We start from the raw sequence: 23,546 nt of genomic DNA, 5'->3' as shown, positions 1-23,546 counted from the left end.
ACCGTACAGTTCAGAGAGATTTCACCTCTCTTACAAACAATATGTGCTGAATGCTTCCTCAACTGCAACATACACAACTCTAAATCCAACAATTTGGACATTCAAACATTAATTGAAGGTATTTTTACCAGTGAAATCAATTAAATGAAAGTAAATGAGTGCCATTGATCATTTGACATTTTTAGGTGCTTTTTGACTATTTTTAACCATTTATAGTTTTTCACTGGTGTTCCTGGAATTAAACTTAGTTTATAAATGCATCCCTTAATTAATGAGCTCAAAAAAGGCAAGTTTAATAATCATAAAAGAATATTTAAATCTTGTTTGAAACAAGTTTTATATGAAAATCTGAATTTTTATGTCAGCTACCCACATTCACTACTAGTCAAAATTTGTATTAGAATTTTTGTTAAAAAATGAGTTTTAAATATTAAAATAATTTTGGTACAAAATAATTTCTGTGACTAGTCAAAATGACGTAAATGAGTGTCATTGATCATTTGATGTTTTAGGTGCTTTTTGACTATTTTTAAATGTTTTTTTTTAAACTGGTTCTCAGTAATTCTGTAGTTAAATTTTGTTTATAAAAGTACAAATACTTCATGCATCTCTCAATTAATGAGCTCAAAAAACTGCATGTTGAATCATAAAAGAATATTAGCATGTTTAAAACACTAGTTTTAGATTAAATATGACACTTTTTATGTCAACTACCCACATGCACTATTAATCCAATTTTGTATTAGAGTTTTTAAATATTTAAAACAGTTGTGGTACAAAATGAATACAAAATAAATGTAAACAAGTGTCATTGATCATTTGACTTTTTTGGCCATTTTTCACCATTTTAGGTCATTTTGTCCTGCAGTTAGTTGATACATTTATAGGCTAAATACTGCATGCATCTCTCAAAAAACTGCGTGTTTAATAATCATTCAAAAAATCTTTTAAAACTCTAGTTTTAGATTAAAAATGACACTTTTCATCTTGTGCACTACTAGTCAAAATCTGGACACATTTCACTGCATTCACGTTCCTAAAACGTTCCTTGATGGCAGGAAATGGGTTTGCAGACAAATCTAAATGGTGCTTGTGTTTCTGCTCTGAATCTGAGACTGTAGTGTGTAATGCTGACAGCAGATCAAGCGTGTTCGCACTGAAGCCTCGCTCTTGGTTCTCTGTTCTGGGTTCTAGTCCAGCTCGATGGAGATGCAGCGGCACTGTTTGACCCGCTGCACGCGTTTTTTCCGGGTCGGCGGCTGCTGGTCGGGGCAGTTGAGGGTGAAGGTCATGGTGGTGAAGCGCTTGGGTTTGCAGAAGGAGCAGGACTGGAAGGCTCCCTCCTCTCGGCGCACGTGTCTGGGGATGTAGAAAGAGTTGCACTGGCCGTAGCAGAAGCGGTTGATGATGGTTCGACTGATGCAGCCCTCCTCGTGGATGGTCTGTTTGAGCGGCTGCGTCTTGCACCAGTCACGCTTCAGATAGCGGCGCTCTGTAACATGCAGCGCCTCCTGGCTGGACTCCAGGACCTCCTCGGAGCCGCGGCTCCTGCCTCTGGAGCCCGGGGCCGCCTGCTGCTGCTGCTGCTGCTGGGCCGACTCGTTTGGGTTGTTCTTGTCCGGGTGAGGAATCGCGCCTCGGTTCCGCTTGGATTCGGCAGGACTCGAGAGCAGAAGAACCCAGACGAAGAGCATTGTGAACACGATCCGAGTGGAGGAGGCCATCATCGGCACTGGCGAGAGAAAATATTCAGTTACACTTTATTTTAAGATGTCCTTGTTACTCGTTACATGCACTTACTATTATAATAACAATAACGTGTGCATAATTACATGCAAGTAACTCTAATCCTAACCATAAATAGTAAGCACATGTAATTAATTCATATTACTCAGTACTTAAATGTATAATTACACTGTAATAGGGACACCTTAAAATAAAGTGTACCCACATTCACAAACAGCTTCAACAGCATTTTTCTGAATGTCCAGGTGTTTTTTTTTTTAATGTTGGAAAGACATTTTTTCTTGGTTATACAGTCAAACCAAAATTTATTTAGACACCTTCAACATTTCTCACATTATATCACAGTTTATTCGCTGTATAAATAAAATATGAGAAGATCTCAGAGTTAAACGGTGTCAGAAGAAATTGATCTTGATAATGTCAGGTAACTTTGATAGAAAGGTATGTAATGAATTCGGCTGAATAGCTGTCAGATGTTAAATTTAAGAACACAATAGTGTCCCTGCAGCACAAAAGCAGTCATCAGTAACACAGGTATATTTGTAGCAATAGCCAACAATACATTGTATGGATCAAAATTATACATTTCTCTTTTATGACAAAAATCATTAGGATATTAAGATCATGTTCCATGAAGATATTTAGTAAATTTCCTACCGTAAATATATCAAAACTTCATTTTTGATTAGTAATATGCATTGCTAAGAACTTCATTTGAACAACTTTAAAGGAGATTTTCTCAATATTTAGATTTTTTTGCTCCCTCAGATTCCAGATTTTCTAATAGTTGTATCTCAGACAAATATTGTCCGATCCTAACAAACCATACATCAATGGAGAGATTATTTATTCAGATTTCAGATTATTTGTAAATCTCAATTTCGCAAAATTGACCCTTATGACTAGTTTTGTGCTCCAGGGTCTCTTTTTTTGCTGATATTAAACATAAAAAACAATGACAGTATTATATAGTTCCTGTAGCTCAAACAGTAAAGCACTGGAGTCGCAACACTAAGGTCATGGGTTCGATTCCCAGGGAAAGCATGAACTGATCACGTCTATCGTGAACGCAAGTCGCTTTGGATGAAATCATCTGAGCAATGCATAAATGTGTAGAAATAAGCTCCAGAAGTGTGAAGATGTCTCACCTGTCAGTGTAGAGGAGCTTCTCGAGGAGATCTGTGTGAAGAGAGGAGCTGCGATCCGTCTCATAGACACACACACACACACACACACTGAGAGTCTGCTGGTGAAATGAGCACTGCATCTCCACGCTCTCAGATACAACTCTGGAGAATCAGAGCTGTCCGGCCCCTCTCTCACACACACACACACACACTCACTCACACACACACACACACACACACACACACAGAGACACACACACACACACACACAGAGAGAGGACTATACAGATCTCATCAAGACGCTTCTATCATGAAACAATATGTAATTCATGGATGGAAATGGATCTTTATGATGGTGAAGAGCTGCTGTTCATATGAACTAAATATTGATGATGGGTTTGAGCCTGAGATATGAACTGTGTGCAAATATATATATAATATATATAGATAGAGAGAGAGAGAGAGAGAGAGAGAGAGAGTTTGCAAAGACAGATAACTTGTTTTTAACAATTTTCAAAAATCATGTTTTTTCATTGTGTATTCCAATTAATCTCAAACAAACTGTAGTTGGGTTATTTTGATCAGTTTAAAAAATAACTAAAAATACAGCTAACTAACAATAAAACATTAAAAACATGATAACAATAAAAAAGATGTTTTTTTTTAAATGAAAATATTATTGCAATTTAAAATAACGGTTTTCTGTTCTAAAATATTTTAATAGACTACAATTTAAAATATTTGTTTTCTATGTGAATATATTTTAAAATATAGGCTAATTAATTTCTGTGATCAAAGCTGAATTACGCGTCAGTGTCACGTGATCCTTCAGAACTCATTTTAATAATATAATAAATAATAATATACAGATTAATTATCAATGTTGTAACAGGTTTTCGCTGCTTAATATTAATTAGGAACATGATACTTTATCCTCTTAAAAATAATTTTGTTGGTATATTGGTTTCAAACATATCTGAGAACATTCAAACTATGATTTAATGACTTAAAATATAAAAGTATTGAGAACATCGCATATCATTTATTTATTTATTCAGGCCTATTTTTTAAATAATAATTTAAGCAACGATAATAAAGACGTTTCGTTGCAAAACAATCGCGTCTCGGTCAGTCACGTGACATCCAAAAGGCGCCAAATTTGAATGAACGCGAGCAACGGCTGCTTTAGTTTAACACAAAACTATCATTTTGCTTAAATAATAGATCTTATGCGTCATATTAAGAGTTTATATGACACTTTTATTGTACTTTATTGTCCACTGAGCGCCTGGGACGTTTTTCCTCAGAAGAACGACATGAGGGTGAGTTTAAACGACGACAGAATCTGTATTTCTGTATAAACTAATCCTTTAAAGACGAAATAAGCTAAAGCAGCTGCTATTAATTTGTTTCACTCTCTAGCAACACATCTGCTCTTGTCTGATTGATTCGGACCCATTAATCGAGCTCATAATTGTTTAGAGTTGGTGTGTTACGTCAGTTTATTCTCTTTCTGGCTACAAAACAGCTGAGCACAAATATGACCATATTATCTTTTATAAAACACCACAGCTTTGGTTTCTGCCAGATATGACTGACATGATCCATGTAGAATCGGCTCTCCTGTCCTGAGCTGCTTTAGTTTGTGATCATTACACACTAGTGGATGTGTTTGGCTCTGTGTAGATCTGTCTTCAGGGAAAATTAACACAAATCAGGATTTCTCAATCAGAGCAGCTTGATCGTGTCACATTAATTTGACCCATACTTCATATTACTGCTTGAAATACTGGTTAAACTATGTATTTCTTCTTGAACTTTGGTGAATGTTTTTCATTTAGGGATATGAATAAACATGCAAAGTTTCAAAATGTGTTGGAAAGGCTGTACAAAAATTGACTTTTTTCTGTTGGGGTCAAAGTGACCCTCATTGGTTTCCATGCAATTTGCCAAAAATCAACACTGAAAAACACTAACGAATCAGGTAAGAAACCTTTATTTTAGTTTGTTAGACATTAAAATATGAAACACATGAGAATTTAAGACTCAAAGTTTACTTAATTACTGAATCATTCAAGGAGAATTCTTTATTTAGTTGAGTTTCTGTTTTTGGTTGTTAGTTTTTTGGATCTGTTACAGGACTAAAAATAAGTCAGAAACTCATTCACCCTTACAAGGGTTTGAGAAAAAGGCAGGGAAAGTACAAATAGTAATAAATACTAAGTACACCAAATATAAATAATACTAAATCATATTTATACTAGTCACTATAATATTTAAAGTAGTCATGACAAAATACATTTTTTCATGTGTTGGTGCAGTTAATTTTCAACATTAAAATATGGGTAAAAATTAACCCCCAACACAATTGAAAATAATAAAACTAAATGGGAATTTTTCAATTTCTAACACATTTTATAATTTTTTAGTCTTTGATAAGCTAGAATTATTGTTTTATTTAATTTTTCTGTTGTTCATTGTGTCGATTTTTATGGCAAATTGCATGGAAACCAATGGAGGTCAGCTTAACCCAATGCAAAAGTGATCTATCATCCACTACCACAAAACTAGGTCACATGATATGACATTTTACGGAAATATTGATCATAGGTGTTTATGCTGATAGAAGAGTTTACATTTACCCATTAACTTGAGATTTAACCCTTCTCATACATGCCAAAATATTGCATTGGTTTCCAGGAGTTTTATCAAATCAGCTTCAAACTGTAATAAACATTGAAGTCAAGTTTACTTTTGTCCCCAGCTATCTTTTTGCGGTGTATTGTTTGGCAGTAAAACCATTCAAATAGTGTGATGCAAGACCAATGAACTTTAAACTGAATCTTGGTCCTGTTGAACAAAGTGCGCCACCAAGTGGTGAAGAAAGATCTTCAAAACATCAGTTAAACAAAGAGTTTAGTTTGACAACTTCATGTACAAAATCAGGACATAATCTTCATAAATGAGTGAAAAATATCAACAGCATTACAGGATAATCGCATAAGACCATAATACTGTTTAACATTACATACATTTCCTTGAGTTACACCATGAACGTTGTCTTTAAGGCCTTTCAAATGAAAAATCAAGCTTTTGCATAAAACATAAATAACAGTAAATAAGACGCTTCCCAAATCCAACGTTTCCGATCTAATTTACAAACATCCACTTTCACTCTAAATACACTCATGAACATCACTCTTCACACTTTCATGGACTCGTCTTTTCACTTACAGCAAAACTACTACATAATCGAGCACATTTCATAACGATGGATCTCAAATCACATTGGGTTTGCTTCTCGTGCATTAGAGTTTGACGTTCAAACCCAAGTGACCCTGAAATCCAATCCACATTAAACAAATTCAGCAATTTGCTCACAATGTGAAAATATCACTCGCACCATTCACATGTAAAACGATCAAAGCTCACCTTAGTGAAATAAATTAAGACCCCTGAATGCAAGAGTTCAAAAACATCTGCAGAAGAATGCGTTTAAAGTTATGGCGACTTACAGATCAATGGGTTTCATCGCTGACAGCAGCTTTCCCCCCGTAAGAGGGTTTTTGGGTGAACCTCTATAGTGACTCCTATCGTTTTCAGACATTTGAAGCAGGACAGATTTAGGATGATCATTCTTATCGGCCGAAAGCATGTCACACTTTGTCTTTGGTGCTTTATTGGTGACATCTTCCAGCGCTTTGACAGCTGGATTCTTTGAAGGAACTGGAGGTTTGGGTTTTGAGAGCGTTTGCAAACTACTTTCTAAACTTACAGCCTTTATCTGACTGGCGGCGCACCAACCCATCCTTGTGTCCTTCCGGCCTCCAATCAAAGAGTTTATTCTTCTGATGGACTGTCGGACCGGCGTGCGCTGGAACTTCAGAGGAGATCGGATTGCTTTGGCTTTGGGTGAATTGAGCGTCATCATGTTGAACTGTTTAATCTGGTCTGCAACTCTCATTCGGCGCATTTCAATGGCTCCAGGATGGTTCTGGGGCTTCTCAGCTTGATCTTGAGGACTGTCGGTCTTATCTGTTAATATAGACTCTTTGAGCTCACTCGGCAGAGACGTTTGCGATCTTGTTGCATACGGAGTCGATTGAACCCTACTGGAAGTGTCCAATCTGAAAGCCTCAGGACTTTGGATGTCTAAAGCGTCGATCAGTTGACTGCAGTCTCCAGTGGCATTTTTTAGGAAAGCCCTGCTTTCATTTTCAAGACAAAGAGACCCGTCAGGACTGGTCTTCACAAACCGTGTCAGTCCGCTGTCAAACAGAGCGCTGTCTATATGTAGAGGCGTCAAAGGAACGATCTCGATTTGACCGAATGTCACATTGTGATCATCTGATTCGGACACTGATTTGTGTGAGGTTTCCGAAGGCAAACCCACGTCAGAGTTTGCGCAAGGGCTGTCTTGTGGTTTGTCGTGGTTCTGCTGTTTAACGATGCTGTGAAGGTTGCTGCCAGATTCGCCGAAAGCTTGCTTGATTTTCAGAAGCGTGGGTCCAGTGTGAGCGCGTTCTTCGCTGAACAAATCCAAGGCGCTGCCGTCACTGGAGGTGCAGCAGAGGCTCTTGGGAATAACACTGCTGACCATCGCAGGTTTGCTCACGATGATGGTTGGCTCGGAGCGGTAGCTGCTCTTCAGACAGATGCTCACGGGAGTCTCAGAGAATGAATCCCGTGGGAAGGTCATGCCGATGTCAGGAGTGTTTCCGGTCCACGAGCTTCTGTTTGTAGAACCACACTGCGGGGTCAGCAGGTTATCCTCCGATTTACTGATGAACTTAGAGCCTGTAAAGCAAACGTGGACAATATAATAATATTCTCAAAGAAAACACAAAATATACACACATCTGTGTTTTTGAAATGTCTCTGCTCATTATTGCTGCATTTATTTGATCAAATACATAACATTTTTTGAAATATTATAATTTAAAACAGCTGTTTTCTATGTGAATGTGTTAAAGTGTAATGTATTCCTGTGATCTGCAGCTGTATTTCCAGCATCATTACTCCAGTCTTCAGTGTCACATGATCTTCAGAAATCATAATAATATACTGATTTACTGCTCAACAAACATTTCTGATTATTATCAATGTTGAAAACAGTTGTGCTGCACAATATTTTTGTTGAAATTTTTACACTACCATTCACATATTTGGTAAAAGACAAAAAAAAACAACAAAAAAAAAAGAACACATTAAATTAATCAAAAGTGCCAGTAAAGACATTTATAAGCAGCACAACTTTTTTTAACATTGAAAATAATCAGAAATGTTTCTTGAGCAGCAAATCAGCATATTAAATTGTAATGATATTACACAACATTATTGTTATTTAGTGTATTGTTGATTAAATAAATGCATATTTGGTGAGCCCAGAGACTTCCTTTAAAAACATGAAAAAAAATCTCAATTATTCCAGTTTTGACTAATAGTGTAGAAGAAATAAAGTATGAGAAATCAAATAGTCAACAGCTTTAAGTTCAACATGAAAAGGCAAAAGGCAGCCCATTTTCTACTTCTGTCATCTGATGAATTTCCAAATAAAACAAGAAAATGAATTAGAAAAACAAAAGTAGACTTGAATGTAATTTTATCCATCTGCAATTAAACGGATGGTCGGAAGTGTATCTGTACAAGTTGACGATGACATCCATCAAAAATTATTTTGGGGGGGATGACATGAATTGTTTATAAGGTCAGAAGTGTCCATTCAAGTATAATTTTGATTTAATGTTGACGTGAAAAAAGAAAAAGTAAAGTAAACCAAATTCAGAATATGTATGCTTAGCGCAATATAACAGGTTCAAATACAAGTTCTGTCCAGCATATGTGGCCTTATGATAATGACCACACAATATCTGGCTTATAATGGAAAATTCAAGTGGCAGCCGTTGTACATTTCCACTGTAAATGTATAACTTGAAATATTAACCTGGAATATTCCTGCAGGCAAAACCACTATTTTCACATCTTAAAATTAGCCAAGTGTGTAGGACAGTTTGAGAAATGTCATAAAATCCTAAAAGCGTGTCAATAACGATACTGACCTTTCGAGGGACTCTTGTTCAAAACAGCCGGACTGAGCTCCTTGGTGAAGTGAAACCCAGAACAGCTCTCTTGTGTCGCTAGGCGCCAACCTATGACCTCTGACCCCTTTGGCCCCAGTTGTGAATGTGTAGTGACGTTCTGTTGAAATAGAGGCAGCTGCTTTTTACTCTCAGTGGTTTGTGATTGTTTGAGTCATGTCAGTGTTGAATTAAGACAGAAGAAATACTGATAGTAAAAGGGTTTCTGGTCAATCGTCTTTTTTATTTGAGCATATATACATGCATAAAATAATGACCATGTCAGTAATGGCAAGGAAAGACCCAAAACCACAAGGATACATTTTAATTAGTAAAATAAAAACTGTTATAATATTAATATTTGTTTGTTCTAAAAACATTTTTATTATTCTACAAATATTTTAGTAATATCAGGTTTGTATAAAATATATATAATTGCTCTTCTAAAGTCACAATGTTACAACATTGGACAACATGTGCAAAGTCAATGAGAACACAATGATTAGAACAAACACATCACATTACATCAATTATCTTAGTGTCATAAAATTAACAAGTGTAAAAATGTAATTTTCTTGATTGCTGAAAGCACCATTTCCAGCAGCAGCACTAAATGCATTTTAATATAAACATATTAAACATCAAGGTCAGTGATATTCCAGTTGTTGAGGTTAGCAGCCTTTCTTTTTCATAGAATGCATGAGTAAAACCCTTAAAGAATACATTAGAACAGTGTGATTACTGCATGCATGGACTGATTTTGCTGTATAATTCTCAGATTTTCTGCATCATTAATAGCAGCATGTACCTACATTATACTGCCACTAGATGGAGCAAGAGAAAACTGAAGAGACGAGAGTCACCCAGTACTCATGATCAATAACAAAACATAACAAAAGTCCTAAATTCTGTTAACATAACTTCATAAAGTGCTATATTATTCACCCATGAATAAATATTATTATATAAAAGTTAGATGACACCATGAATATTATAAACACGCAAATCACAGATGCATAGGAGAGAGGGGTTGATTGTTCAGTCTCTGGTGGAGGTTGACAGAGATGATATATCTGAACTTACAGACTCTCGGCTGGATTTGCCCAAAGTGAAGCGCAGACGCAGAGATTTTCTCACAGGCTCTTTCTTAGTGACTCTAGGCGAGAAACAGCCTGCCTTTCCCGATTCAGCTCTGAAGAAAACACATCATAATTTGAAATAGGTTTGAAAGACAAAAATAGTAGTTTTGAAATGTTTCTGCAGGTCTGATGAAGGTACATTTAAGACGTTTTCAAGACCAAATAAAGAACATTTAAGGAACTGAAGGGAACACTATGTCAATATGGTTTCTAAATGTTAATGTCTTGTATTAACAACATTTTAAAGTCCTACCGATTTCCATTACTTTGATTCATTTTACCCCAAAAAAACACTAGCTTAACTATAATACATAAATAACTTTTACTGCATGTTTACTGTATGACACTGCAAAAAAAATTCTCAATATTTTGTCTTGTTTAGGTTATTAAATCAAGACAATTACTTAAAAAAATAAGACGTCTTATTTTACTTGAGGAATTTATCAAAATTAAGTGAGTTTACAATTAAAACAAGGACAAATATCTACCAACGGGATCAGAAAAATCGACTTAATTTTGTTCAGTTTCTCAGAAAACAAGACTTCATATCATTCTGCATCTCTTGAGTTTAAGGTGTTAAGATATTTATACTGGAAAACAAGACAAAAATACTGAGGAAGATATTCATTTTTTAATTCCATGCAACATTTAATTGCTACGATGCAATGAATTGAAGACCTTCGGCTCCAATTTAAGACCTTTAAGGCCTTAATTTGTGAAAGGGTGAATTATAACTTTAAGACCTGCATAAACCCCAAAACCATGACCAAGTCTCACATCAATAAACAAAACCTTCAACGCGCCTTCAAGAAACCTTCAAGAAATTTAGTAACTTTTCCGTCCTCAAAAGCAAAAATATTAGTATGCGCAACAACAAATTTCACAGTCATAAACACACTTCATGTTTAAATAACTATGCTATGTGGACCGGTTAGATTTTGTTGGCACATCAAATACTGAAATCATGCAACCAGCAGCTAAAGACATGGTGTAAAATCTGAATCATTGCAGCTTAAAGATGTGCAAATTTTTGAGAGCAAACTCCAATCATTTTAATAGGAATCCATGCAATCAGGAATTTTGTATGAGGTAGATTTTGCAATGGGTTCAAGTTGGTCATGCGAATGAACTGTTGACCAACAGAAAGCTGCGTGGTTTGAAAACGACTTCTGTGTAAGCCGTGCTTCATACACCACTATACTGTTGGCAGTAGACAATGTTCCTTTTTCCCCCCACACACCTTAAGAGTTAGTTAACTAATAGTCACTACAAATGCAGATGAGAATATCAACGTGTGCCGCACCTGCTCACGCTGCGGTCTCTCAGTCGTCTGCTCTTCCTCCTGGCCGAGCTGCTGGACAGTTGAGTGTTTCTGCCCACAGAAGACGAGTCCAGAGCTCCTGCTGCGCTGTGTGCTGAGAGATCACGCCAACAGATGATCATACAGAACCACCCAAAAACACACCACACAAGAGTCCTGGAGCTACAGTATGCCATAAACCTCACCTGATCCGGGTGTAGATGCTCCTCCAAACAAAGCGTTCGGGAACAGCTCCAGGCCCAGGTTCTTCTTGATGGACCTGCGCTTCTTGTTGGAGAACCCATAAGTCTGTGCCGACTCGACAGGAAGTTTACGCTTGGAGTTCGGGGTCATGATGACAGGAGTGGCTATGGAGAAAACTGAGGAGAAAAGACTCATTTACTCAGAAGAACTTTTTTCCACTTTATTGTTCTGTAGTTTGGAATAATTAAGATTTTTAAAAAATGTTTTCAAAAGAAGTCTCTTCTGCTCACCAAGGCTGCATTTATTTGGTAAAAATATTATTAGTTTAAAACAGCTGTTTTCTATGCAAATATCTGTTGAAAATTTATTTCTGTGATCTGCAGCTGTATTTTCAGCATCATTACTCCTTCAGTCTTCAGTGTCACATGATCCTTCAGAAATCTTTCTAATATGCTGATTTGCTGCTCAATTATTATTAAAGTTTCTTATCATCAATCAGCATATTAAAATGATTTCTGAAGGATCATGTGACACTGAAGGAAGGAGTAATGATGCTGAAAATACAGCTGCAGATCACAGAAATAAATTATATTTCAACAGATATTTGCATAGAAAACAGTTGTTTTAAACGAATAATATTTTTACTCAAATAAATGCAGCCTTGGTGAGCAGAAGAGACTTCTTCCAAAAAACACAATAAGAAATTGTAATTATTCAAAACTGCTGACCAGTAGTGTAAATACAAAATAAAAAGCCAAATTAAACAGAGAAGCCATTTTCAAAGCAAAAAGTTCAGAATGACAAAGAAAGCTTTGCGTGACCGACTGAGAATCAAGCAGAAATTATTTAAAAAGTAGAGGAAACATTCTTATAAGCTCTGAAAGAGAAATATCAAGCTGTATGTTACCAATGGTGTGTCATAAGCTGAGACCCATCTACATGATGCATGAAAGCAGGCACAGACAAAGCCATCTTAAACTCAATAATAAAGAAACTTTGAAGACAGCACGTGTTCATTACATGTAGGACGTGAAGAGGAGAAACTGGCGACTGGAGTGCAGCTGATCTACATGCAGTGAAGTCTGATGAGAACATTTACCCACCTGCTCCATCAGACTGAGGGGTATTTGTTGGGGTTCTACTAGTTTTAAACCTATTCAGAGCCCCATTTACCATGTCTGGAATACAAAACAAACCCACTCAACTAATTATATGCCTTCAAGTCATTATTAACCGTATCCACCTTCCTTCAAACCAGTCATGGGATGTGATTTCCCAAGGACATGTTATGACTTTAGACATGGTTCTTACCTCCTAAACTGCGTCTGTTGCTCTTCTTCAGGTCTGAGTAAGCGCTACTCTCTTCTAAAGACAAAGACAATGGAGAAAACACTCCAGCATCACAACCCAACATGGCTGGAACCTTCTCCATCAGGAACTGAGGAACCACACCTAGAAACAGCAACCCATAACAGCTCTGTGAGGTGGGTTAGCTTTAAAGAGAATTCCTCCCACTGCCATTCACTAGAAGCTGATTCAAATTGACATTTGCCAATGCATACGAAACATTTCAAAGCTCCAATCCCATTTCATATACATGCATCTTAAAAAAATTCTGATGATTTGAAATAAAGGCCTAATATTACCTAATTTGATGATGCAGAGTTAAAAAATATCCCTATATAATAATAATAATAGTAAACAACTTAGTTTTTCACAAAATAAGAATTATGATGTCTCAAATTATATGCATCAGCTTTACAGTGCTTAAAATATCCAAAGCAGTCAAATGTCAAAAGTTTAGGTTTTAATGTTAAAAATAAATATTCAAAATGTATCATTTAAAAAAATAAGTGGAAGCCAGGATTAGGGATAAAATAATGTCAGAATCATTCATACATGTAACACTTAGCAGAGAATTGATCAAATGTGACCCTGGAGCACAAAACCAGTCATAAGGGTCAATTTTTTCGAAATTTAGATTTTATACATAATTTATACATGAGATTTTTATACATAATCTGAAAGCTGAATAAATAATCTTTCCATTGATGTATGGTTTGTTATGATAGGACAATATTTGTCTGAAATACAACTATTTGAAAATCTGGAATCTGAGGGAGCAAAAAAATCGAAATATTGAGAAAATCTCCTTTAAAGTTGTTCAAATAAAGTTCTTAGCAATGCATATTACTAATCAGAAATGAAGTTTTGATATTTATGGTAGGAAATTCACAAAATATCTTCATGGAACATGATCTTAATATCCTAATGATTTTTGGTATAAAAGAAAAATGTATAATTTTGACCCATACAATGTATTGTTGGTTATTGCTACAAATATACCCCAGCGACTTACGACTGGTTTTGTGCTGCAGGGTCACAAATAGTAATAGCAGTGTTTTGATTAAGGAAGAATGAGATACTTCACCTCTCAAATGCTTATCGAAAGCAAAAATGCCACAAAATGAATTGTATTTTGTGAGAAAGTGACGTGAAAGAGCAAAACAGACACTATTTTTTGAACCAGTCACTCAAAATTAGTGAGAAACTTAGACTTCATTCAGCAGATATGATGCAGGGCTGTGATATATTTACATCCGTGTTCCCAAACTAAAGTTGACTAAAAGCTATTAATCTATTAAATAGTAAAAATGTAAAATAACAAAATGTTTCAAAATAAGAAGTTAAAATATAACAATTGAAACATTGTTTACCTGCATGTGACTATTAATCAACATCAGAAAACCATGAAATGTTTAATCATGAAAATTATTTGTGTAATTATTGAAATCTTCAAGATCAAGTAAATAAACTATTTTATAAGGTGTTCAGCTGCTAAAAAAAGTTTGCGAATGTGATTGTGATTTACATGACTGAATTGATTGACTACTTCATTATTAATCAGATAATAGTCCTATCCCTAACATGCTTTAAAAACGAATGTTTTCATAATGTAATTATATGAAAGGCACACATACCCAGGTGCTGAGCGTTGTCTATGAGACACTGCACAGCCGCTGCCTGATGCTTGAGTCTCTTCTCTGTGCTGCTGCTCATTTTGTCCCCGCCGTCTCCACAGTGAAAGAGATTGGGTGCAAAGATGACCGAGAGATTACTGCTGTCCATCTTATTCTCAGCACATCTGAAAGTTACAATACACACACACAATGAGCAATACACACACACTTTACATGCGTTTAAACACAAAAGAGCCTCTAAACAGCTTTTGAAAAGAATTGCTATTCAGAGGGAATCCAGTAATTAGCATAACAAGAGATTTGAGACAAAGAGAAACATTGCTGCATTTACTGTCGTACCGCTGGGAGACGCTCTTCAGGAAACTGAAGAAGTAACGCAGTGTGTTTAAATTCCTGTCGGGCAGCACGCAGGACAGCAGGACCGTGGCTGAGGTCCTCTCCTCTTCCGTGGGCAGCTCCTGGGCCTTCAGGACAGCACTGTGCAGGTCTGGGGTCAGAACCGGCTCGGGAAGCTCCCGGAAAAACTGCTTCAGAAGTCCAGCCACGTCCAGCGGGAGAGCAGTGGACAGACAGTCCTCACCCTGGTCCAGTTTGGCCTACAGGTTCAAAACAATACAGTCGCTGTTAAATAATCTCCACCAGTGAGAGTCTCTCCAGTGAACCGAAGCGGAGATCACTCACCCTGAGACTCCTGACCCGCACAACAGAGCCTGACTTTCTGAAGAGGCCCTCTGTGTCCAGATGCTGCATGAGGCTCGTACAAACATCTGCTATAAAGCTGACAGAGATTGAGACACATTAACTCTACATACACATGCAGGGCAAATAAATAATAATACAATATAATACAGGCCAATATTTGAAAAATACATCAAATCTAAAAATAATTAAATACAGGGAAAATATCTAAAAACTAAATTATATAGCAAAAATATAAAATAATATACAGGGCAAATATGAAAAATAAATAGCACAAATAAATATTAAAAAGTATAAAATAAAATAATAAAACAGGGAAATAATGGGTCAATAAATTAAATATGGCAAATGCATAAAATATATAGAAAATAAAACAGAACAAAATATTAAAATACAGGGAAATAGGGTAAATAAAATTCTCTCTCTCTATAATAAAATGTTTAAATAATTAAAAATAGGGATATTTAGGTCAAATAAAATATAAAAGAAAATACAGGGCTAATACATAAAATATAAATAATAAAATACAGAGCAAATAAATATCAAATAGTAAAATAAAATATAGGGAAATATGTAAAATAAATAAAATATAGGATAAATGTGTCCATATCAGGCAAAATATTTATATTTGTTATAAATTCTTTAATTAGACAGATGCTTTGCCATCATGTATATTTTGCTGATTTTGTGTTTGTTTTTCCTATATGCTTAACCACATTCCAGGCATGGTCTTACTTGCACTCCATATTAATGCCTGTTTCCCAAAACAGCCCGAAGACATGGTTTAGCCGTACTTTATTTTAGTGCAACCCATGGCTGCGCTGCACACACCTTCACTTTGAGGATCAATCATGCATGTCTCAATCAGCTCCATTGTTTCTGGCATTTAAAGCCATTCACACCAAAGGAACTGCTGTGGGGCGTTTACATCGTTTCACCTCCAGACATTGCAAGTAGCTGATAAATGGTGCCGTTTAGACATGCACTCAATGGTCTTTGTCTCAAATCAACCAGGGTATTCTTTCTTTGTTTTTGGTTCATTTTGCATGCATTAAAAAGCATCTGTAAACGTTTGACTCAGTCTTACCAGGGTATGTCACCGTAGTCTAGCACATGACAGTGTGGCAGACTTTCAAGCGCAACCCCAAACACCCTCACCTAGAAAGACAAGAAAGATCTGTTCAGGTAATGATGGACCGGCATGCACACAGACATCATGAACAAGAGCAGCTCTGTGTGTTTGAAAATCAACAGCATTTCCACGACCAGAGGAGCCAAACACAAATTACTCTCATAAGACCAGAATCAAACGGATTGTGTCATTAATCACATTTCCTGCTGATTTTACAGCCAATAAGCAAGTCATATACACAGACCGGTTTTGTTCTGTAATGTGTTCATGCAAAAATTTTATCTTGGAAACACATTTTCGTGTTATTTATTGCAACAAACCACATCCACAGGAAGTTGATCAACCATTTGGTGTGACTTGATAGCTTCTGAACAGATCAATAGATGAACTTTAGCAGAAAAACATGCAACACAAGTAATCCCCACTAATAAATATTGAGGATTAATCATAAAACACAGATATAGTTCCAGGTATCTCAACTATCTAGACAGCATTTGAGGTTTTTATTAATGAAAGTGACAAATATAGAGTATTTTATGACCTGCAGCTGAAGTTGTTGCCCTGAAATACTGCTGTCTACATAGTAAGCTCACTAGCATGAGACACCGCCTCAGATTGACAAAACAAGCAGTATTTCCATCATAAAATCAATATTTCATTATGTTTTATGAACTCACCGTGTTCGCCGATGTCTGTTTGTTTCTGTTTTTATTCCAGTTTTTGATTTTTATTCCATAAACCGACCGAAGATGCTGAACGACGGCCAGACGAACCACATTTCTCTCCAAAACCTTCATTATTACGGATAAAAACTCGATATGAGAGGGGATAAGTTAAAAGGTGCTTTAGGTTTAAAAACAAGCGGAATAAATGTTCGGTTAAACACAAACTCTGATAGCTAGCTTATTTCGCTCGACGCGTTTCAATAAAAACAACCGATCAAAGTCACCAAACTCCTCTCATATTTCGCTTTCCGGCTCTGCTGCGCCTAAACATCATATTATTGAATGAAAACGCGCATTTAAAGTCTAAATATCGCCATATAACGCCAGAGTTTGTCTCTTTATTTCTCGTCTTCACAACGGCAGCTCGGAAAAACACGTTCAAATTTCGCCCTGCCTACATCACGTCACGCGTTCCCTGCACGCTGATTGGGTCTGGATGAGTCACGTGCGGACTGGACACGCCCCTCCTCTGCGTGACACGCGTGATTGATGGCGCAGCAGATGCTCGTGTGTTAAAGCGACACTCCTGCGCGTTTGTTTCTGTCCTGCAACATAATATCATACATTTCTTAAAAGAGATGCCCAACAAGTCAGCACTAGTGCTGGGTGATTGTCCTTATAAGTGCCGTGTGATTCAGATGAACTGGTTCATTTGACAAAGGTTGCTACATTTTTACATAGTATTTGACCAAATCTGATAGCAATTGTTGTTTGTTTTCCCTGTTTTTTCTTTCTTGTTTTACTTGTACCATTTTTTTTCCATTTTATTTATTTAGTTAACAGGGACATTGCACATTAATAGAACATAAATGTAACAGAATTAGCCATTTTCATCCATAGTCCCTGGACAGAATGTTACAGGTTTTTCATGCAAGTTTATGTCATTTAGTAATTTACATGATACTTAAAGAATATTTTGATGCTACCACAGTATCCCCCAGTTATCCTCCAGGTAATTGCAACTTTTTATCTTACAATTCTGACCTTTTTCTTGAAATTCTTGCATGCCCCTCCCTCAAAATTCCTTATTGTAGTTTCCATCATAGAATAAAAACTAAAAAATAAATGACTTTTTATCTCACAATTGAGAGTTTTCATCTTTGCTCGTTTATATCTCACAATTCTGAGTTTCTGTCTGGCAATTATTTATTTATTTAATACTTTATTTTTTCAGAATTGCAAAAAAAAAAAATACATGAATCTTTTTTGTTTTTTTATTCTGTGGCGGAAACAGGCTTCCATGCATATTTAATAGCATGCAATGCATTATGTATATTTTTTATTTTAGGAATTAATCTGTGATGGTATGACCATGGTATTCTTTGGTGTGTGTAATTATTCAGTACCATAGTATATACCATGGCTGCTTTTATCAACACTGTACCATGGCACTGCCACTTATTTGTATACCTCTGTTTATTTTATTTTATTTTGTATTTTTTGCATTATTTAATCTAATGCATTTTGGGTTGATGCAGTCATGCAAAAAACATGCAAGTGATCACTCAATACACTGTTCTCTGTTATCAGTTATCTGTTTTTATTACAACATTACATGTATATACAGTAAAAGAGACGGTACAAATGTACGGCTGAGACTGAGAGATTGTTGTTGGTTTAGAAGCACTTCCTGTGGACAATGGAAGGACCGGCCTCATCGTACTCCTGCTTGGTGATCCACATCTGCTGGAAGGTGGACAGGGAAGCCAGGATGGAGCCACCGATCCAGACGGAGTACTTACGCTCAGGAGGAGCAATGATCTACAGAGAGACAAGAGAAGGTTTAGTGTCTTATACCTACAGCTCTAACATGTGACTACAGCTGCAGACAGTCTAACATGGTAAGAGCGGCTCATAATTTTTACTAAATTTTAAAAGAGATTGGTGACACTTGCAATAAGGTTCCATTAGTTAACATGAACTAAGAATGAAATACTTCTAAAGCATTTATTAATCTTAGTTCACGTTAATTTCAACATTTACTAATACACTGTAAAACATGATTTTTTTTTCTATGTTGTAAATAAAACAAAGATTATTGGAGTATATTTTTGATTGATTGCCATCTTTTTACTTCCAAATTTTGCATTTTATTTCAATGTGTTACTTGCCATTTCTTTGTAATTAAAAGTGAAATTTACTTGCCCTTTCTGAGTGAAAACTATTCAACAATTGTTTCAGTGTACATTATTAAAATCAAAACTTGCATCTGGTAATAGCTTTTTGTATTACGTAACATCAACTAACATTAACTAATAGGACCGTATTGTAAAGTGTTACCAAGAAATGTAATGTTGATTTTTTTTGATAGTTCTTAAAACCTATTGAATACTTCTTTGTGTGCAGCATCTCACCTTGATCTTCATGGTGCTGGGGGCCAGAGCAGTGATCTCCTTCTGCATACGGTCAGCAATACCAGGGTACATGGTGGTACCACCGGACAAGACGTTGTTGGCGTACAGATCCTTACGGATGTCAATGTCGCACTTCATGATGCTGTTGTAGGCGGTCTCATGGATACCAGCGGACTCCATACCTGAGAGGTGAGGTGGATGTTGTGCGTTCAGTCAACAGCAACGATCACTAATTGTCAATAAAACACCATCCAAGCGAGACTCACCAATGAAGGAAGGCTGGAAGAGGGTCTCGGGGCAGCGGAAACGCTCATTACCGATGGTGATCACCTGACCGTCGGGCAGCTCGTAGCTCTTCTCCAGAGAGGAGGAGGAGGCAGCGGTGGCCATCTCGTTCTCGAAGTCCAGAGCCACATAGCAGAGCTTCTCCTTGATGTCACGCACGATCTCACGCTCAGCTGAGGAGAGGCAAGATTCACGCGTTAGCTCGTGCTACTGTCGCACCTGTTCTCCCAGACTATACCGCCACTCACCGGTTGTCACGAAAGAGTAGCCTCTCTCAGTTAGGATCTTCATGAGATAGTCAGTCAGATCGCGACCGGCCAGATCCAGACGCATGATGGCGTGGGGCAGGGCGTAACCCTCATAGACTGGGACGTTGTGGGTCACACCGTCACCGGCGTCCAGCACGATACCTGCGGAGGACAGCGTGGGTAAATGAACAATAATCATGACAACAGCAGTCACTGATGGATCGTTCACACCTGTCAGCTGCTAATCTTGCACAATGCAGGCAGCATTTAAGTTATCGACGCGTGTAATTGTATCAGAAATAATACAGCGCTAGTGATAAATACACAGCAGCCGTAGTCTAAAAAAATAATAAACCTAAAGGACATGCAGTTTCGTAAATAATAGAGCTCTAGTGATAAATACAGTATAAAACCCATGCCAAATAAACAAACAAACCCAAAAGAAATTGCAATTATAAATTTTTACACGATTTCAATCTATAATGATTTGAAAACATCACTAAAAGATCATACTGGGAATCTGGGTTGTTATCGTTAACCAAAACTAAAACCATGAAAAAAAAAACAAAAAAAAAACTTGATCTAAAAAATACATATAAACCGTCCTTATTTCATTTAGGGCTGGGCGATAAAACAATAACGCTAATTGTCGCGATATAGGCTAACTTTCCTCAATAAAACGATAACGAGTTCTATAAATGATATAATGTTTATGTGCCAAACGCCGAATGAAACTGCACTATTCAAAAAATCATCCTTTAAACTTGAAAGAAATAAAGATTTGATAATTATCGGTATTGATATTTTAGTGATACGAAAAGTTTTATTGTGATTTCAAAGTATTCATTTCAAATTCAAAGTATTAATAAAAGCGATAATAGTATATGATAATAATTGTTATATGATTCCAAAATATCACAGAAATGAATGAAATTAAAAAAGAGGTGTTTTCATATATGATGCCCCTGCAGGACATCACAGGGAATTACAATCAAACAGAATCTGATTTTAGCTCTTAAAGCAAGAAACTATTCCAATGCAAAATAATAATGATTATAATTTTAGTTGGTTTAAATGTAATGGTCAAACTAGATTCTACTGGATTTAAGAAAGAAGATTCTAGCAGATTTTTTGACTAGGGAACTTTTTTCTTACAGCTAATTGCATTTATAGGATAGCATTGTTGCATTAATTACATAATTGGATGATCCAAAATATGCATTTATGTTTTAACTATAATATTGATTTCCCTCTTTATTATAACAGAATGTGGGTTATAAGCACTAACCAGTGGTACGGCCGGAAGCGTACAGGGACAGCACAGCCTGGATGGCCACATACATGGCAGGGACGTTGAAGGTCTCAAACATGATCTGCAAGAGCAAAGCAGGCGAGTGTTATGAACCAGTCCGACTCTAAACCGGTCTAACTCTGTAAGAAACCATCAGACTCTTCATCAGTACCTGAGTCATCTTCTCCCTGTTGGCCTTGGGGTTGAGAGGGGCCTCGGTGAGCAGGGTTGGGTGCTCCTCAGGGGCCACACGCAGCTCATTGTAGAAGGTGTGGTGCCAGATCTGAACAGCACAGATGATTGTGTTAATCACAGTGTGAGATGCATGCATTTAACAATAATTTATTATTGCATTATGCATTTAACTGTAATTTATTACTGTAAAAATCGCACCTTTTCCATATCGTCCCAGTTAGTGATGATGCCGTGCTCGATGGGGTACTTCAGAGTCAAGATACCTCTCTTGCTCTGAGCCTCATCACCTACGTAGCTGTCCTTCTGACCCATACCCACCATCACACCCTGATGGAGAGAGAAGCATGTTTAGTGACCATTCCTGTAGAGGATTTCCTCTATAAAGCCTGTGATTGTTCTGCAGATGTGTGCAGGCGCACCTGGTGACGGGGTCTGCCAACAATGGAGGGGAAGACAGCACGGGGAGCGTCATCTCCGGCAAATCCAGCCTTGACCAAGCCAGAGCCGTTATCGCACACAAGGGCGGTAGTCTCCTCGTCGTCGCACATGGTTGGTTTTCTGGTTGGTCTGTGAAAGAAACATCACGACACGGTCAGAGACACAGAGAGCAAGAACTGAAAGTACTGATAAATACGGTTTCTACACTGATTTTACATCCTGAGGCCGAGTGCATAAACCGCCTAGACTAGTCTTAAAAGTTAGTCGTCTAATTGGTTTCTTTTCTGAAGTCAGGAACATAAAAAATGGTCTAATTTGAGTTAAAAAAATAAGACAGATTAAGGCTGACTGCTATTTGGTCAAAGACTGAACTTTAGTTACTTTAAATAAAATATTAAAAAAATTATTTCAGCTAATTGCCGGAGTACCAAACTAACTAAAACTAAAAAAATAACTAAAAACACACGACAAAATGTAACAATTTTAACTAAAATGAAAATGGAGAACATAAGAAAAATAATAAAAATTACTAAAACTAACTAAAATAAAAATGTAAACAAATTCAAAATATTACAAAAACTAATAAAAATGATAAAAACACATCAAAGTTAATGAACTTTAACTAAAATGACAACAAAAAACATAAAAATATAAAAAAATACAAATTACTAAAACTTTAACTGATGCTAAAATGAAAACGGAAAATATAAAAATAAACGACTAGTTCTTTGGATGCGGTTCTGCATTCACATTAATGCGTTTAGCAGATGCTTTTATCCAAACTTTAGTCAGCTAAATTGAATTACTCAAATCATTCCTGTTAGAAACTCACCTAAATCACATATTCATTCGGTAGGAATTGTCTGTAACTTAGATATTACATTAGAATTGTTAAATAATAATAGACTACAGCAATCAGCGACACGTGTTTGTTCTCCCCGCTCTGCCCATGAAGGGTTAGTGAAATCATATCTCCTCATGGCAGCTCAAGACTTCCAGCCGGATTCACTAATGCCAAAGAAAGGCTAGAGTTTATCTGGAGGACAGACGCTGTATTTAGAAGAAGTCAGTCCTCTGCTCGCAGCTGTCAGTGCATTGTGTCACACCTGCTTGCCTTCATTCATGCACTGATGCTTCAAGAAAAACGCGTTTAAATCTACTGTTTACTTGCTAATCACACACGATTGTAAAATTATCTGCTCCACCAGAAAAGCAATCGTTAAAACTGTTCTCCAGCAGCAAAATCTATCTGTTACGTCTTCGCAAACCCGCCAGCTCAAACTCAAAGCTCAGACTTAAAGAGATTTCAGATGCAGTAGGTTCTCCGGTTGTTGGTAGGACTCACCAAGTTGTTATCACAAGACTGATGCTTCCACTGGGACAGACAGACAAGGTGAGGAGCCCCTTTAAATAAGACCGGCTCCCGGGGCCCGGGGCGGAGCATCGGGTTCACACAAGTCCAAATAAGTCCAGCCAAGAAAAAATAAAAACTAGAAAATAACCCTCTCCACCCATGAACCTGATCTCCGGGTGGATTGGGCCTCCCTAAAATTAAGAAAGGCTTCCTTAGAAATAGCGGCTGAGCGCCAGTCATCCACGTCATGA

The 23,546-nt window shown here is 36.8% G+C and overlaps 3 protein-coding genes and 1 long non-coding RNA gene across 5 annotated transcripts; 1 reads left to right on the top strand and 3 right to left on the bottom strand.

The window, feature by feature from the left end:
- Positions 1-1,190: 1,190 nt before the first annotated feature.
- Positions 1,191-1,724, bottom strand: grem1b (gremlin 1b; the record flags this gene model as incomplete). The annotated part of the gene is made up of 1 exon (XM_079386139.1): positions 1,191-1,724. One exon carries the CDS (start codon positions 1,722-1,724, stop codon positions 1,191-1,193), a length of 534 nt encoding a protein of 177 aa, XP_079242265.1.
- Positions 1,725-4,011: 2,287 nt separating this feature from the next.
- LOC306850742 lies at positions 4,012-20,572 on the top strand. The gene is made up of 4 exons (XR_013782437.1): positions 4,012-4,195; positions 12,936-13,077; positions 18,752-18,971; positions 19,477-20,572. It is a non-coding gene; the product is annotated as an uncharacterized lncRNA (long non-coding RNA).
- On the bottom strand, positions 5,773-17,547 carry arhgap11a (Rho GTPase activating protein 11A). Of its 2 annotated transcripts, XM_079386578.1 has the most exons (12): positions 17,083-17,536; positions 16,361-16,431; positions 15,256-15,352; positions 14,914-15,170; positions 14,575-14,738; positions 12,905-13,045; positions 12,697-12,771; positions 11,596-11,769; positions 11,393-11,504; positions 10,034-10,142; positions 8,933-9,071; positions 5,774-7,670 (listed from the first exon to the last, which is right to left on the bottom strand). In XM_079386578.1, the coding sequence occupies exons 1-12, from the start codon at positions 17,200-17,202 to the stop codon at positions 6,385-6,387; spliced, it is 2,745 nt and encodes a 914-aa protein (XP_079242704.1). In that variant the 5' UTR covers positions 17,203-17,536; the 3' UTR covers positions 5,774-6,384. The 2 variants fall into 2 exon arrangements, with proteins under 2 accessions (XP_079242705.1, XP_079242704.1); XM_079386579.1 differs by lacking the exon at positions 12,697-12,771 and having other exon boundaries at positions 5,773-7,670; positions 17,083-17,547.
- actc1b (actin alpha cardiac muscle 1b) lies at positions 18,649-23,323 on the bottom strand. Its single transcript, XM_079386580.1, has 9 exons — positions 23,287-23,323; positions 21,923-22,070; positions 21,702-21,830; positions 21,481-21,591; positions 21,306-21,390; positions 20,018-20,179; positions 19,751-19,942; positions 19,485-19,666; positions 18,649-18,891 (listed from the first exon to the last, which is right to left on the bottom strand). The coding sequence occupies exons 2-9, from the start codon at positions 22,049-22,051 to the stop codon at positions 18,748-18,750; spliced, it is 1,134 nt and encodes a 377-aa protein (XP_079242706.1). The 5' UTR covers positions 22,052-22,070; positions 23,287-23,323; the 3' UTR covers positions 18,649-18,747.
- Between the last annotated feature and the right edge of the window lie 223 nt (positions 23,324-23,546).

Source organism: Barbus barbus (genome assembly GCF_936440315.1).
Source record: "Barbus barbus genome assembly, chromosome: 30".
In the NCBI taxonomy this organism is placed as follows: domain Eukaryota; kingdom Metazoa; phylum Chordata; class Actinopteri; order Cypriniformes; family Cyprinidae; genus Barbus; species Barbus barbus.
This window is presented reverse-complemented; position numbering and strand designations above follow the sequence as displayed.